The sequence below is a fragment of the Pongo pygmaeus genome, chromosome 9, assembly GCF_028885625.2.
Source record: "Pongo pygmaeus isolate AG05252 chromosome 9, NHGRI_mPonPyg2-v2.0_pri, whole genome shotgun sequence".
NCBI classification, from domain to species: Eukaryota; Metazoa; Chordata; class Mammalia; order Primates; family Hominidae; genus Pongo; species Pongo pygmaeus.
The window spans coordinates 35,869,106-35,884,863 of record NC_072382.2 but is presented as its reverse complement, the minus strand read 5'-3'; the positions used below and the strand labels follow the sequence as shown (position 1 = coordinate 35,884,863).

General features: G+C 31.8%; 1 protein-coding gene across 14 annotated transcripts in view; it reads right to left on the bottom strand.

The window, feature by feature from the left end:
- The window catches only part of IMMP1L (inner mitochondrial membrane peptidase subunit 1), a 77,546-nt gene that overhangs the window by 40,563 nt on the left and 21,225 nt on the right, over positions 1 to 15,758 (bottom strand). For 6 of the 14 annotated variants that reach the window (XM_054441514.2, XM_054441518.2, XM_054441515.2 and 3 more), the window contains 2 exons: positions 15,505 to 15,618; positions 4,835 to 5,093 (listed from right to left, as the gene is read on the bottom strand). The exons of 5 other annotated variants lie outside the window; for them this stretch is intronic. In XM_054441514.2, the coding sequence (XP_054297489.1) occupies positions 4,835 to 4,913 (79 nt within the window). In that variant the 5' untranslated portion in view covers positions 4,914 to 5,093; positions 15,505 to 15,618. The remainder of the gene's footprint in view (positions 1 to 4,834; positions 5,094 to 15,504; positions 15,619 to 15,758) is intronic. 3 more of the 14 variants (XM_054441519.2, XM_063671026.1, XM_063671028.1) reach the window with 1 other exon arrangement.

Below are 15,758 nucleotides of genomic sequence, written 5' to 3'. Positions count from 1 at the left end.
TCATATTTACATTAAAAAAACTGAGTCATTAATGTAGAGAACCAATTTCTTTAAAGGGGAACCTATATATTCTTTCAAATAATTAATAGAAAAGCTAGGGAAAAAGTGAAAAGCAACATAAAAATTGTGACTGTGTCATACAGCAAAAGAAGTACAGGAGGATCCTCCCCAGAAATCTTTTAAGAGCCTCTTCATTACTTTACATATATTAACTCATTTAACCCTTAAAACAACCCTATGAGAACTTAGATACCTCTTTTATTTTTATTTTTATTTTTGAGACGGAGTCTCGCTCTGTCGCCCAGGCTGGAGTGCAGTGGCGCGATCTTGGCTCACTGCAAGCTCTGCCTCCCGGGTTCATGCCATTCTCCTGCCTCAGCCTCCCAAGTAACTGGGACTACAGGCGCCTGCCACCATGCCTGGCTAATTTTTTGTATTTTTACTAGAGACGGGGTTTCACCGTGTTAGCCAGGATGTTCTCAATCTCCTGACCTCGTCATCCGCCCACCTCGGCCTCCCAAAGTGCTGGGATTACAGGCGTGAGCCACTGCGCCTGGCCATTTTTTATATTTTTAGTAGAGACAGGATTTCACCATGTTAGCCAGGATGGTCTTCATCTCCTGACCTCGTGATCTGCCCGCCTCAGCCTCCCAAAGTGCTGGGATTACAGGCATGAGCCAATGCACCCGGCCCCTTAGATATCTCATTTTACAGATAAAGAAACTGAGGAGCAGAGAGATGAAGGAACTATTCAAAGTCATGCAGCTCATTAGAGGCCAGGCCAGAATTCAAAATGAAGCTGTTTAGGTCTAACATCCAATACTACACCATATTGCCTCTCAATTTAAATGAAAAAATTTTTTGGATACTATAAAATAGGCATCTGGGAATAGAGACACATAGGAAAGATAGAGGTAGGACTGATGTAAAAACCAGCTAAAAAGATTGAGCAGAGTGAACCTTAGAAGCTGAAAAGAAATTAGAGATTCCTCCGTCTTTAGAAATTTCTGGGCATAGGCATACAATTCTAAGATTCTGATTTGGATCCAATCACTGAAGTAGACTTATAGTAATTTCAGAATACCCTGAGTCACAAAGAAGTTGTCCACCTGATTGTTCAGGTCTGAAATTCCTTTGAAAAGAGAAAGCATTTCGTTTCAGAAATAGGAAAAATATATATATACACGTTATATATGTATGTAAATACATTCTATATGTATATATATGTTAAATGTTAATTAAGACCATCGGTTTACATAAATTCATTCATTCTAAAGTATAAGCAATCACAGAAATGATTTAATGTCATTAATGTATTTTTGTTCCAATAGAGGAACAGAGTTTGAGAATAAATTAGCATTTAAAGAAGTTTTCACATTAAGAAAGGGTGAGCAGAAACAAGTTAGATAGGGAAGGAGAAAACAAATTACATTATAGTTTTGCCATATTTACCTTCATTTGGGCAAGAAAAAATAGTAGATTTTGACATTTCTGAGACCTTGGAGATGTTCAAAGTCAAGAATACTTACACCAAATCCATCTTCCCCATAGAATGATAAAAAGTAACTGAGAGATATATGTCCACTTAAGATCCTAGGTAGAAGTTATTGTGACAAGTAGAGAACAACAAAGACTCATTATGCTAAGTAGTATACTCTGCTCAATAGCTAAATAATTCACTCTCAAACAGCAGAGTCTCCACCAAAGTAATTCAAATCCCTGCCGTTTCAAAATCACCTTCAGGGCTGCTCATGAATTGTTGAAATCCATAAGTGTTAAATCTACTGTAAGATTTGTATAGAGATTTTTATTTTCTAAAACTGCAAACTCAAGGCACTCATACCCCCATAATCTATGAAGATTTTATTAAAACCTGTTTATTTTGAATTCAAAAATTAGCTGGGCATGAGATGCACACCTGTAGTCCCAGCTACTTGGGAGGATTACTTGAGCCCAGGAGGTTAAGGCTGAGGTGAGCCATGATCTTACCACTGCACTCCAGCCTGGGCAACAAAGCAAGACCCTGTCTCAAAAAGAATTAGAAAAAAACACCAAACCCGTTTGTTCCATTAGCAGAGGAAATAACTGCCATTACTTTAAGGTTTAAAGCAGTGAATACTGCTTCAAATCTGACTGCAGCATCAAAATAACATGAAAACCTAATATCAACCAAAATTAAAAACTAAAAATCCAAATTCCCAGGCTCCCTGCAATTCCTATGATTCTCATCCTACATCACAGAGCTAATGAAAGAGAATCTCTGGGAACCCGGCTGCAGAGTCTATAGTTTTAATAAGCTCCCAGGAAGGAAGTCCAGTAAAGGACTTTATCCTGTCCTTTAAGACCACCGACACATACTCAATATTTTCAGAGACTTGACAAAATTTACCCATTCATTATCTTTAAAGTGAATGTTAACTTTGGGATAATTCTATAAATTTTCATCAAGTAAACATTATAATGCTAATACTTCAATGTATTTCATTAGTCCACTGGTATTTTCTGAATTTCACATTTTTACATATAACCAAAATTGAAACTCACCTTATGTTTATAAAGAATAAGCAGTTGATCATTTTAATATAACAAAGCATCACCTTCCAAAAAGTAAAATACCAAAACATCCACATTCATTCACCAATAATACAACTATTAAATGATCTATTTCAAAACAATATAGCAGTTGTATGAATAACAGTGGAAGAATATTAATTCAAAAAGAAATATCATTTAGCATTATCATAGGCTAACCCTCGCTGTGCCACAGTTCATGAACGGCTTTTAGAGAGATCAGCCTCCAACTCCTGGGCTCAAAGAATCCTCCCACTACAGCCTCCCAAGTGTCTGGGACCAGGGACGGGTGCCACCATGCCCAGTCCCATCCTATTCTTTTGTTATACCTGACTTATCATTCTTTCTAAAAAATTTCTTCTCATTTCATCGTATATCCCACTCTCTTATCTCCAAAAATAATTCCCTTAAGTCTTACTGACATCATGAGTTGCCTGTGCTGCAAATTAGTATCTAGCTTAAGATAAGCCAAATTTCTTATAAGTTATCAACAGATATTAAAATTCAAATAACCTATATTTTTATGAAAAGAATGTATACCATTGAGAAGATCTTATGTTTTATGTTGAATTTACTTCAGATGAGTTTATTTGAGACTTTCCAAAGAAAATAACTATCTCTAATCAAATAAGAATGACCCCTAGAATGGAGAAGGAAAAAATACTAACTCTCAAGAGCTGTTCAGTAAATACCTGAATAAAAAGTAAAGTAAATACTGACCAGGTTTAATAAAAGCTTCCAGACAAATTCTGTTTTGAATGCAAAACTACTTTTAAAAATAAATACATAATACTACAAACTACCACAGAAAGTTATGCTGAGATAATAGCCTACCTGGCAAAATAATGTGAAATTACACATAAACCAAATATTTTAGATTTAAAATAAGTAATTTTATTATGAGGATAAGAAAAAGATTTTAGTCCATTTACTTCATGGATAGCTTTTTTCATCATAATAAAATAAAAATTTTTCCAAACAGCAAACATACAAACAGAAGGCAAAAGTCATCCTTTATAAAAGTAACACAATGCAGTTTACTGGAAATACTGGCAAGCTTTCTCATTCATTCATTCAAAATGTGGTAAAAGTTTGGAAATACAATTTGAAATACAATAGCTTGGAACCAGTTAAACCAAACCCGGGAACTCTGTATAAATTTATTATATTTGCTGACTTTTCTAGTAAAGACTTTATATGGAAAAGAATAAAAGATACTACACATAAACAGAGGTGGCAGTACATTAATGGTGTACATCAGGTATAAAATTGATTATATTTTAATTATTTTTATAATTTCAAGAAAATACTTTAGTCACCTATATTTAGTTAAAATGTTAAAGTTTAAAAACATTTAGACTGAGGCTGTATAATTTATTTTTTAAAAGATACAGCTACTAAACAAAAAAGCTATGAGATAAAAACCAAGTTCTATGAATAAATATTTTAAAATTAAGTACTCTAAGATCATAACACTGACAACACTAATTATCTTTTCTAGTCTTGGCAGTTACGTTGCATACTGTTTGGGTGACTGATGGGATAATTTCACTTCATTTTCTCTCAGTTTATATTGGATCGTGTTAGAGAAAAATATTAAAATAATTAACACCTCTAGCCAAAGTACTTGATAAAGTTTTTAGTTGAAATAAAAGCTAAAAAAAATCAATTAACTAACGCACTGATTTTTAAGCACACAACTAAACCTCCATCTAAAGGAAAAGTTACTAAGAATCACTGATTTTTAAAAATAAGTCATTCAGGATTCCTATTTACTCTATACTTTTATATATTAAAATCATATATTTCACCAAAAGCCCTTTCATCAGCAGTTTCAGCTAGCATTACCTTCATTACAAAAAATATAGGTGTCTATATATTTCAAATTGTTTTATTCACCAAAAACATTTCATCAGTAGCAACTGAAGCAATCAAAAACAGGTAAAACATATGATGAAACAAATTATTTCAATTCCTTACAGCTAGACATTTTGATTAATTTCATAGTGGCTCTATAGCCAAAAGAATATAAGTATTTAAATTAATATTTGATCTCAAATATGAATTGTTACCAATAGTAAATAATTTGCCATTCAACTAAAAAAACCAAGACCTCATTGATCAACATTTCTATTTCAATAGCTTAATAAATTTTGAATCATATAGCTTAGTTTGTATATGTCTTGCATAATTTTAAGTCATATAGCTTAAAATAAAGTTATGTATTATATATAATAAAGAGCATATTCTTTGCCTTGATCACCTGATTTTTTGTTGTTATTGTTTCTAAAATTAATCACAGTTAGCAGGGCAGAAATAGCTTTGAGCTTCATGAATGACATCCAAGAGATGCGAAAGGATTAGTTCTCAGTTGCTGCCAGTTATAGCGCCAGGTGGCTTTTTCTGCAGTGAAGGTGTTACCGATAATCCCATTACACTGGTACTAAATCTTGCAGACATCAAAATTATCACCAAGGTTCCTTTTCATCCCATCCTTTCCAAATGACTGGAAGTCGCTTCACCTGAAAGAAGTCAAATCCACATGCAGCTGCTGTTTTAGCCGGCAGCAAACTCCCTGAGAATGTCAGTCGTGATTCAATTTTGCTGTGCTGGTGGCCCCCTATTCCCTGTCCAATAATACATCTGTTAAAAAATCCTACAGCTACAAATCAAGTTTAATCCTACCAGGGACCTCATGTTGGTCTTGTCTTCCAAAAAGGCAGCAGATTCTGCTGTCTATCTCTGCTAGTATCTGGGGAATACCCTTTAAATCCCAGCCCTACTTAGAAGAATAAGCTAAGGATCACAAAACATGACCTCAAAAACCCTGATATGACTATATTCTGACCCAGAGGCATTCATTCTAGGTGAAGATTAGAACTTTGCATAATAAGATTACACAGCAAGTGAATGATATCAAGGGACTATCCATATGCAGCCGCCTGGTTTTGTATAGACAGCCTGTGCTCTGCAATATGCAGTGCAGACGAAAAAGAGCTTGGTCTTTCTAGCTGAAATAAAATAGATTCACATAAATTAGTTGGCCATTTCCAGATTTCTAAATCCCCTATTACATCTTTTATTGACAGCTCCTGTGAGGATAGCACAAATGTTATTCCTTTTTATTCTGTGCGTCTATAACAATCATGCTCTGTAATTGAAATGTACATAGATTATGTCTAGAAATTAACATCTTGTTTGCTGTAATCTTGGATTACAATTGACTGTGTACATAATAAAATTAGGAAATCAATGGACGGATTTATCATCTCCAAGAAACTAGAGGTATTGTTTAAAGAATAGTTTAACATTTTGTGCCAACACTTTAAATGCAGGAGTCACAGGGAGTAGTCAATAAAAATGTGAGTCCAAGAATACAGCAGGCATTGGCTAATAACTAAAAATGATATTACATAAAATTAGGTCATAGCCCTCGAAATTTAGAAAATGTGAAAAACTCAGAGATTTCATAAATATGGTTTTCTCTAACTCATACTTGTGCAAAGTCAATTATATATGACCATTTTAAATAAAATATGTATGCCTACAGTATTTTATATAAATTTCCTTGATCATTTTATAACTATACTTTAAAATATTTGAATCAATTCAAATCAATTATAATTCAAGGTTTTATAAGTCTTAACTATGTTTTTAAATAGTTATCAGTGAAGAAATCTCTCCTCACATTTAAACATGTACAGAACATTTTAAATGTATAGAATCCTAGAGAAATTAGGAAAATGATATTTTATAATCAGCTTCTTCCACCCATGACATAACAGCTATACCAGCTTATCTAAGCAAATTTATATGAAAAGACAGATTCATATACATTTACACAAACATCTGTCCAGAATAAATCTAAGGATGTGAAGACGTTGTAAGTTTTATATAAAAAAAAAAAGGACTAAGATTTGCCATGGAATTCTTGTAAAACTAAGCTCCTAAGTATACTTGCAATATGGCATACTTGACAAGTTTGATTTGCCAATTTTTGAGGAACACTCCACATTTATTACATTAGTCATTATCACCTCATCATCACGATCTCTTTAAACATATCTGTACAATGTCTGATAAGTACTCAAAAGTCAGGTGACACAATTAGATTTTATGTATCACACAGAAATATATAAACCAATGGTATCAGTGCTATAAAAAACTTTATGTAATTTCAACTACATAGCACATGAATATTCTTTCGTTACCTTGACTAGGATATTACTAGAAAAATGAGAAATGTAAAAAGTACATATTTTTGTTATGATATTTTGTTAAAACCGTGTAATACTTTAGAACTATACTGTTCAATAAGGTGGCCACTAGCCTTATGAGGCCACTTAAAAGATGACTAGTCCAAATTGAGATGTACTATAAGTATTAAACACACATTGGACTTCGAAGACTTAATACAAAAGAGGGAAAGTATTTTGTTAATGTTTATATTGATTACATATTGAAAATATTTTGGTTATAGTTGATTATGTGATTCATATTATGTTTCTAACGGAAAGCACCACTTTAGCAGGTCTTATATTTTCCTATGTTCCTAAGCCAAAGGCAATGGTGCAACTAATAAAAATACTGAAGCAGAGGGTTAATTATGGAAGAACAAACATTCCAGTGTCAAATCTGGTAGATAAGCTTAGTAAACAAAGTATAAAATCCTGTCATTTTAGCTTCTACTTCATATTTTCAGTTTAAGGATAGTGGTGGAAGAAGAAGACCTGCCAAATTGCTGACCATCAATGTATAAAATAAGAATGATGTGATGTAGTTACAAAATGCTTTAGTCTAGTAAATACAGGTTTTTTAAAAAAATTGTCTCTTGAGCAATTTCATAAAAGACTAGTGAGGTCTGTGTTACTCCCTCATTGAGCTCAAAAGATAGCAACTTCAAAAAACATGTTTGGATCTAGAAAGGGATGAACTTTTTTCTATGGTGTTACTGTAATTGGTTACATTCAAATTTTTAAAGTACATTTAAGTAATAACTACAGAGATTTGAGACATTTAGTATACTTCAGAATATTCACAAAATAAAAAGATCAACATTATACATTATTAGTAGGCTGCTTTTCTATTAGTCTTTTGATCATATCATCAATGAAATTCTTTAAAAAATCCTTTAATAAAAAGGGTTTATAGAAATAAGTAAAACTGAAAATAATTTAATTCGGGAAATGTAATTATTCATTTAGAATGACTAGACAACTGATATTACACAACTAAAACACAAAGTCTATCTTTGTCACACATTGGAATATGATTTTAATATAAACATGTTCTTAAGGTACTAACTCATTTTAAAAGTTGCTTTTTCATAATCATTACTTTATAATATCTATCTGTAATACTGAGGCTAAAGATGAAATTGAAATGAGTATCAATAAATAAGATGAATAAAATTTAAATCAATTTTTTATGACCTAGTCATGCTACTAATTTTTAGCCTTTTACAATTACGTAGGTTTATTCCTTTTCTGCTTACAAGTATCACATAGACATTACACATACACACACACAAAAGCAAAATAATAATAATAACAAAAAAACTTTCTAACCATCAATAGATGAGTGCAATGATATTCAGTCTGAGTTAATCTCCAGACATCCAAATTCATGAATAAAAATTCATCAGTTTTAAATACACTGAGCCTATTAAGCAAGAACAAAAGCATATGCACAAAAGAGCTTTTAATATATTTCAAAGCCCACAAGAGCCATGGTCTCATTAAAATTATAAATTACACAAACATGGAATGAAGATTCAAACTGCAGTGCAGCTAAGCAGATTACAGAAAACCCCGCGTTCCATATGATAACACACCATGGCCCTCCCAGATGGGGGCTTGGAACAAAAAGGCCATCACCACAGCTAGGGAAAACCTCCTTGTGATCTCTGGTTTCTGTTCAGCAGATGACAGCCAAATAATATGTTGATTATTCTGTTTGTGCTGCTAAGCTTGTAAGATGGAATAAAGCGATATGATCTATTGTGAACCCAATGCTAATGTGTTGCTCCACTCATAAATAATATACTGAATTTATTTTCAAACTATCTCTTACTGAATTTCAGTTTTTAAATGCATGAATTAAAATAAAAGCCAGGATAAAATAATACTTAATTTGATGCTTTAAACTAAAAAATGGAATTGGCAAGTGAAAAATATCTAAATGCTTAGTGAAGAGTTATTACAATCACCTTTCTTTAATTTCAGCACTGTAATGGGAGAAAAAAAACACTTTTAAATAGGCAATTACTTTCATTAGGAAATATAAATATAAAATTAAGTAATATAATAATCATGAAGTTAATAATATACATTATGGACAAGATAAAAACTAAAATATCACGGCATGCAAAAATACTTTTCCACAACATCATAGCCCATAATCAGAACATATAGTGAATGCATTTTTGAACAATAAAAAGAATAATTGAAGACCTCATAAATGTTCATAACTTGCACAAGAAATCTTACTTAAAATTTACAAGAAGTTTATAAAAATAATTTTCAAATAGCTAGCATTTTATTTTGATTTGGTGACAAAAGTTAAAACCTAATTTTTCCCTCAATTTTAAAAAAAAGGCATATTTAAAATCCTAAGCTTTAAAGATGATGCCCAATGAAGTAACAGGGATTGTGTCTGTGAATACAAAATTGTGTATTTCATGAATAAACGTATTTATGAATACTATTGCTTAAAATATTAAAAATCATAACATTTATCTCTTCACCCCAAAATTCCTCCCTTAATACTCTAGTAGACTCTCCTTAAAGGCAAACTAACAACTAAAGTAGTACATTAAAACTGCATATAAGGTGAACATGAATAAACACACTGTTTTCTTAAGGGAGTATTTTATAGAAAGTACATAATTACGGTCATCGGCCTAAGTCCACCTCATTTTTTCTGTCTCCAGATACAAACTGAGTCCAAAAGCACTGCAAAACTCCATAATATGTAAATACAGACTGAAATTTTAAATCTAAAGGTAAAGCAAAAATGCTTTTAAAGAAAAACTAAGAAGATAAAACATTCTTGAAGTAGATAAATATTTCTTAAACAAGAATTAAAAAGCACTAAACATAAATGATGAACTAGACTACTTTAAAGACTTAAACTTCTGTTCATTAAAAGCACTATTAAGAGAGTAAAAAGACAAACCTCATAGAAGAAGAAATAGTTGCAATACCTATCATCAATGAAGAACTCATATTTTGAATATATAAAGAACTCCCACAAATCAAAGGAAATGACAGATAGGCTAACAGAAAAGTGGGCCAAAGAAGTGAACCAGAACTTCACAGAAGAAAATAACCAAACAGCCAATATACATATGAGAAGGTATTCAACTTCATTAATTGGGGAAATATAAAGTAAAATCATTATGGTATACTACTTTGTACCCACCAGAATTGGAAAAATGAAAAAGATGGGGGGAAAAAACGAGCGTTGGAAACATATGGAGCAACTAGAACTCTCTCGCATACTATAAATATAGCCTGATACAAACATTTTAGAAAACCGTTCGCCATTGTTGCTTAAAGCTGAACATATATATGTTGCTGACCAGTAATTTTGCTCCTAGATATATCACCAAAAGAAATGTGTAGATACATAACTCAAGAAATACATATTAGAATGTTCATAATAGCATTATATAGAAACTACGCAAACGTCCACTAACAGTAGAATAAATAATAGTTATATATTCACAACTACATGCAGCAATAAAAACAAACTACAACTATGTAGATAAATCTTAAGACACAATGTTGAACAAAGGAAATCAGACACAAAAAAATTATACTGTATAATTTTCTATATATAATACAAAAACAAGAAAAATGAATCTTTGCTATTAAAGTTCAAGGCAGTGATTATGCTTGTTGGGAGAGGGGACACAGTGACTGGAAGGGTGCATGAAGGTATCTTCTGGAGTGCTGACAGTGTTATTTCACTTTATCTGGGTGGTGGTTATATGGGTGTATTTGGTTTACAAAAAATTCATTAGGCTATCCACTTACAAAGTGTGCACTTTTCTGTATGTGTAGCTTTCTTTAAAGAAGGCACTTTTACATAAAAATACACAGATGTACAAAGATAGTCAAAATCCTTGTCATAAGAAATTTAGGAACTGACATGTATATAATCTAAGGGAGAAAACTGAGGGTTCTTACCATATATATTTGAATAACCAAATTTTCAACTACATAGTTAACTTCCTGGATGCTTATAAATGGAAGACATTTATAACATTCACCCTATTATGTTCCCCTGATCCCAATCATGTATTCAGAGATATCCAGTCTTTGTGTTGGAAGTAACTGATACTGCTATTATAACACAGCTTTTAAAATAGTCTCAGGATTGAAGATTTGCCTTTATATGTGGGAAACTAAAATGGTACAGAATGCAGTATACAGAATACATGATTGCCGTTTTCACTCTTCCTCCCAAATTTCATAAGCATTAGTTTCTTAATCATGAAAGTGTATTACTTAATTTAATAGCATTCCTTGAAAACTTTCATTTTAATTTTTCAATGAAATTAAAACATAATTTACTCTTTAATAACAATACCATACACATTAAATAAAGCTTCATGATAATCTGATAATAAACTATACATCTCATATCTCCCAATTAAATATTTCCCTTGTTTCCATATTAGAATCAATACATGATTTATAATACTTTTTTTCTTATACTGAAAAGATGCTTTAAGAGATAAGCTAGGAAAGATCATCCAAAGATTATTATAGTTTATGTTTAATTTGTATAACAAATATTTATTTATTCACTGCTTACTATCTGTCAGGCTCTAGGGAAAACAGAATAAAAATAGCTAATTTTACAGTAAATATAGCAGGCTTACCCCTTTCTTTCACACTCATTTGATTTACAAATAAAACAATTTTCAACTACTAACATATTAACATATTCAAAAGTTAAAACTAATCTAAAAGATATATATAGTAAAAGTCCTATCTTCCCTGTTTTCTTCTTCATCCCCACAAAGATTTAGATTTTGTATAAACTTCCATATTTTGTTATGTAAATATAAGCAAATATGAATATATGGTTTTATTCCCCTCCCAATTTACACAAAAAGTACCTTACTGTACATTGTTTTGAATTCTGCTTTTTCCAAATAACAATGGTATGTGAAAAACTTTCCAAATTTTCATATAGAAAAAAAAAAATCCCCTTTTTTTAACAGCTGTAGAGTATTTCATTGTATAGTTGTCATAGTTCATTTAACGAACACGTTGCCAATAGACACTAAGGAATTTCCAATCTTTTGCTACCACACACAAAGCTACAATGAAAACTTCTATACATGTGTTATTTTGTAAGTACACACAAGAATTTCTGTAATAAATTCCCAAAATTGGTACTGAGATGAGGTAAACGCATTGGTCTTTTTCTAGAAATTGCCAATTTGCATTCCACAGGAGTTGCATCATTTTGCACTTCCACAACCTATGCATCTCCGATTTATCCTGAAAAAAAGCTATTCCTCTCTCCAGGCCTCGAAAATACTTTGTTTATAAGGCAATTTCCAACGATGTGCCCACTGCAATAAACTACATAAAGCTCTTGGCTTATTTTTTTCCCAGATGCAAATGTAAAATTTGTTGAGTTAGTAAGGTTAAAAGCAAATAAATTTTCAAATTAAAAAACAAACCTCATATAAACTCAGTAAATCAGCATATTAATGCCTAAATGTGCTGGGATAGCAACTGTTTGTCTTTCTAATATCTCCTGTGCTCCAAAAACAAATATACTCCCTATTCCAGTATTTTAAAAAATTCACATTCAATAGTTTATAAATGGATACGAAGTCAAATGCATTTCACTTTTAATGAATGTTTTCCTAAACCACTTAAATGTTTTCATGAAGTCAAATCCGTGTTACTTCTATACTTTTTTAAAGCCGTAATTTCAAAGGTGATTTAACCTTTGTAACTGCCATTTTTAACAGGTAGTATCATCTAATATATTATTTTTATTTCAAAGTCTATCCTATCGAATATTTAATAATTAGAAAACAAACACCAAGTCCACTGGACTTCCTATTTGAAGTCATACTTAAGTAAATCAGTTTCAATAAGCCTACAACTGTTTAGCTGGAAAACATGTAAATGATCATATTTATTCCCCAAATAAGGATACGCAACCTATGTTGCATACATATTAGACAGAAATCAGTTGGTCAGACAGAAATCATTCTGAGGTTACCTCAATATCCTGTAAAAACAAAGTGGCTAGACTAGTTGCTGATACCAAAATGAATTTTAAAATGCTAGCACACATTCTCTGCTCTTATAGTCAGCAGATGTGACAGAACCATACTTAAGCTCTCACCTAAGTAATACATAATGTTAGGCAAATGAGTTGATTTTAAATATGAGTCAAACAGAAGCCACTGAAAACAAAAAGCAAGAATTACCTAGCAAATGTAAAAGAAAACAAAACAAATGAGAAAACACATCACAGTAGCTCTGAGGACAAAAACGCTTATCAGGCTAGGATAATTTAGAAGAAAACAGTCCAACACAGCATATAATTCTGAGGAAATCACTTTAATTCTGTAAAATGACTGATGTTCACAGTAACAACTCAGAGCCATTATAAAAAAACTTAAAATGTATTCTGTTTAAGAGAATAAAGACATACATTTTTCTGATGAAGTACTCAAAGTAAAATGTCTCAGTTAAAATCAGAATATACAGTGGTTGCCCTTTAGAAGATGAACTGTGATAAAGTGCAATAACATTATGGGGGCTTTAGATGTGAAACTTTTTTTTCCCCTTTTTTTTTTCTGTAATGACCTCTCCTTGCGATAGACATGCAACTTTCTATGCTAAGCCAGTTCTTAGTTTATAGCCAAAAGAATATCTGATTTTTTCTGCAAGCTATTTAGGCATATTTTCACTTAAATGACTGGAACACTCAAGAAAATGTCCTGATTTCATTTTACTTTAAGTTGTAACTGCCAAAGTAGATAGGTTAGTCTGGTTTCTAGCTCCAATTTGCTAAATGGCCTTGTTCAAGTGACTCAATCTCTCTAATCCTTAGTTTCTTCATCAGTAAAGTGAAGGAGTTATAGAAGGCATGACATGTTACTAAATAGAATAAGTGTGCTAACAAAGTGAAACAGAGTTACTGCATTAGGTCCTGTATCTACATCAATACTATAACTAGATCTATTTATATGTACTCTATATTTAAACTATCTCAAACTATATGTCACTTTACTATATATGTAAGGCCTACAATAGAAGAAATGATAATCATTTTAGAACCTTCCCCAACATTTAATATTGTTACTGTCAGGATATAAACAAACATACACATGATATGTAACCAGGATATTTTTTAAAACACATTCTCAGCAATGTCATCAAATACTAGAAACAATTCAATGATCTACCAACAGCAGAATGGATGAATGAATTCTGGCACATTTAATTCAAAGCGATAATACAGAACAACAAAAATGAATGAAATAAAACTACACATAACTACATGGATAACTCTTCAAAACATAATGCTGAGTAAAGGAAAAAAGAATACATGATTCATAAGATTAAAAAGAGGCGAAAAAAGTAAACATACTGCTTAGGAATACACGTAAAGTGACAAAGTTATATTAAAAATTGTATAAATAATTACCATTAAAGTCATGATACTGGTTACTTCCAAAGAAAAGAAAGTATATCAAGAGTTTCTGGGATACCAGTAATACTCTAAGGTTACAAAGATGTATGCTAAATATTTAATTTATAATTATTCATTGTATTATATATTTATGTTCCTGTATCACTACATTTTACAACAAAAAGTTATAATTATATACTTTCTAAAATAATACTAATATATTTTTATAAAAAGGAAGGATTCCTTTCTGCTGTCAACAATTTCCTTGATCTACATTTCTAATTTTTAATGCAATATTTTAATAATGAAGAAACAAGTTACTATGCCTAATTATCCACACTCCTAATTAAAAGTAGATTTCAGAGGCTTACTTAACAGCTACAAAATAATATCAGGCCTTTAAATAATATAAGATCAGTTATCCTGCTAGCTCTTGGCTTAGCAGCTCCATGTTGTTTCTGTCTGTCACTCTTCTTTTCAAGAAAATGCATGCTCATTAATTCCAAATGATATTCAGGTAATAATCTGAGGCATGCTGCATTTCAAAAAATACAATAGCTTAGCCCTAAGGTAGGAAGAAACACATTTCTAACTTTCACACATTTTAAAATAATTTTGGGAGCACTTGTCTATGCATACAACATGAAGGTCCATGATAGGCAAGTCACAGACAACACAGATGAAATCCACATTGTGAGTACTAGAAAACATGATAGCTGGATTATAGCATAGATATACAATGTCTAACGTAAATTATACTGGGGCAGTTTTATATATTTTCTTTGGAAAAACAAAAGTACAGGGAATGGAAATTATTACAGAACATTTAACAGTAAACTAACTTGCATTACAAAAAAACCCCACACAATTTACAAAATCCTCAAAGGTTCACCACCTAGAAGCATCCTTCAGTGTGTACAGTTATTCCACCTTTTAGATGCTGCTCAACAGAAGGCAGACAATGAAATTTTGAAACAAGACAATCAGTACTTTCATCAGGCTCCAGGTATCAACATGATGGCAATGATATAGCACCTTTATAATAGTTGCTTTTGTTGCATACTATTGGTTTTCGTGAATGCAGCCAAAGATTCCCCCCCTTAGTGGGTCCAACTAACCAGTTATTTGCCCATCTATTAAGGGCCAACTTTACAAAATTACATTGTGTCCAGCAGGGAGCAGCATTACAACAGTCATAAGAGTTAAGTTGAACATGAAACCAACAGAAGAAAAAGGAGGAAAAAGCCCACTTACCATAGGTCTGTTCTATAATTCATTCAATTTTTAGGGAAGTTGCAGGGCTTCCAGAAAAAAAAAAAAAAAAGCATGTCTCAAAGCATAGGTGGGTGATCCACAATTTCAGGAATCCTAAAGCAGGAAATCAAAACTATATTAGTTGAAGGCTATTTTCAACCATATTGAGTTGAATTAGTAGTATATACTATGACTGAATGACAGTTGTAAAGGTGCATCTTCCTCTTAATGGGTCCATGAGATCTTGAATTCAG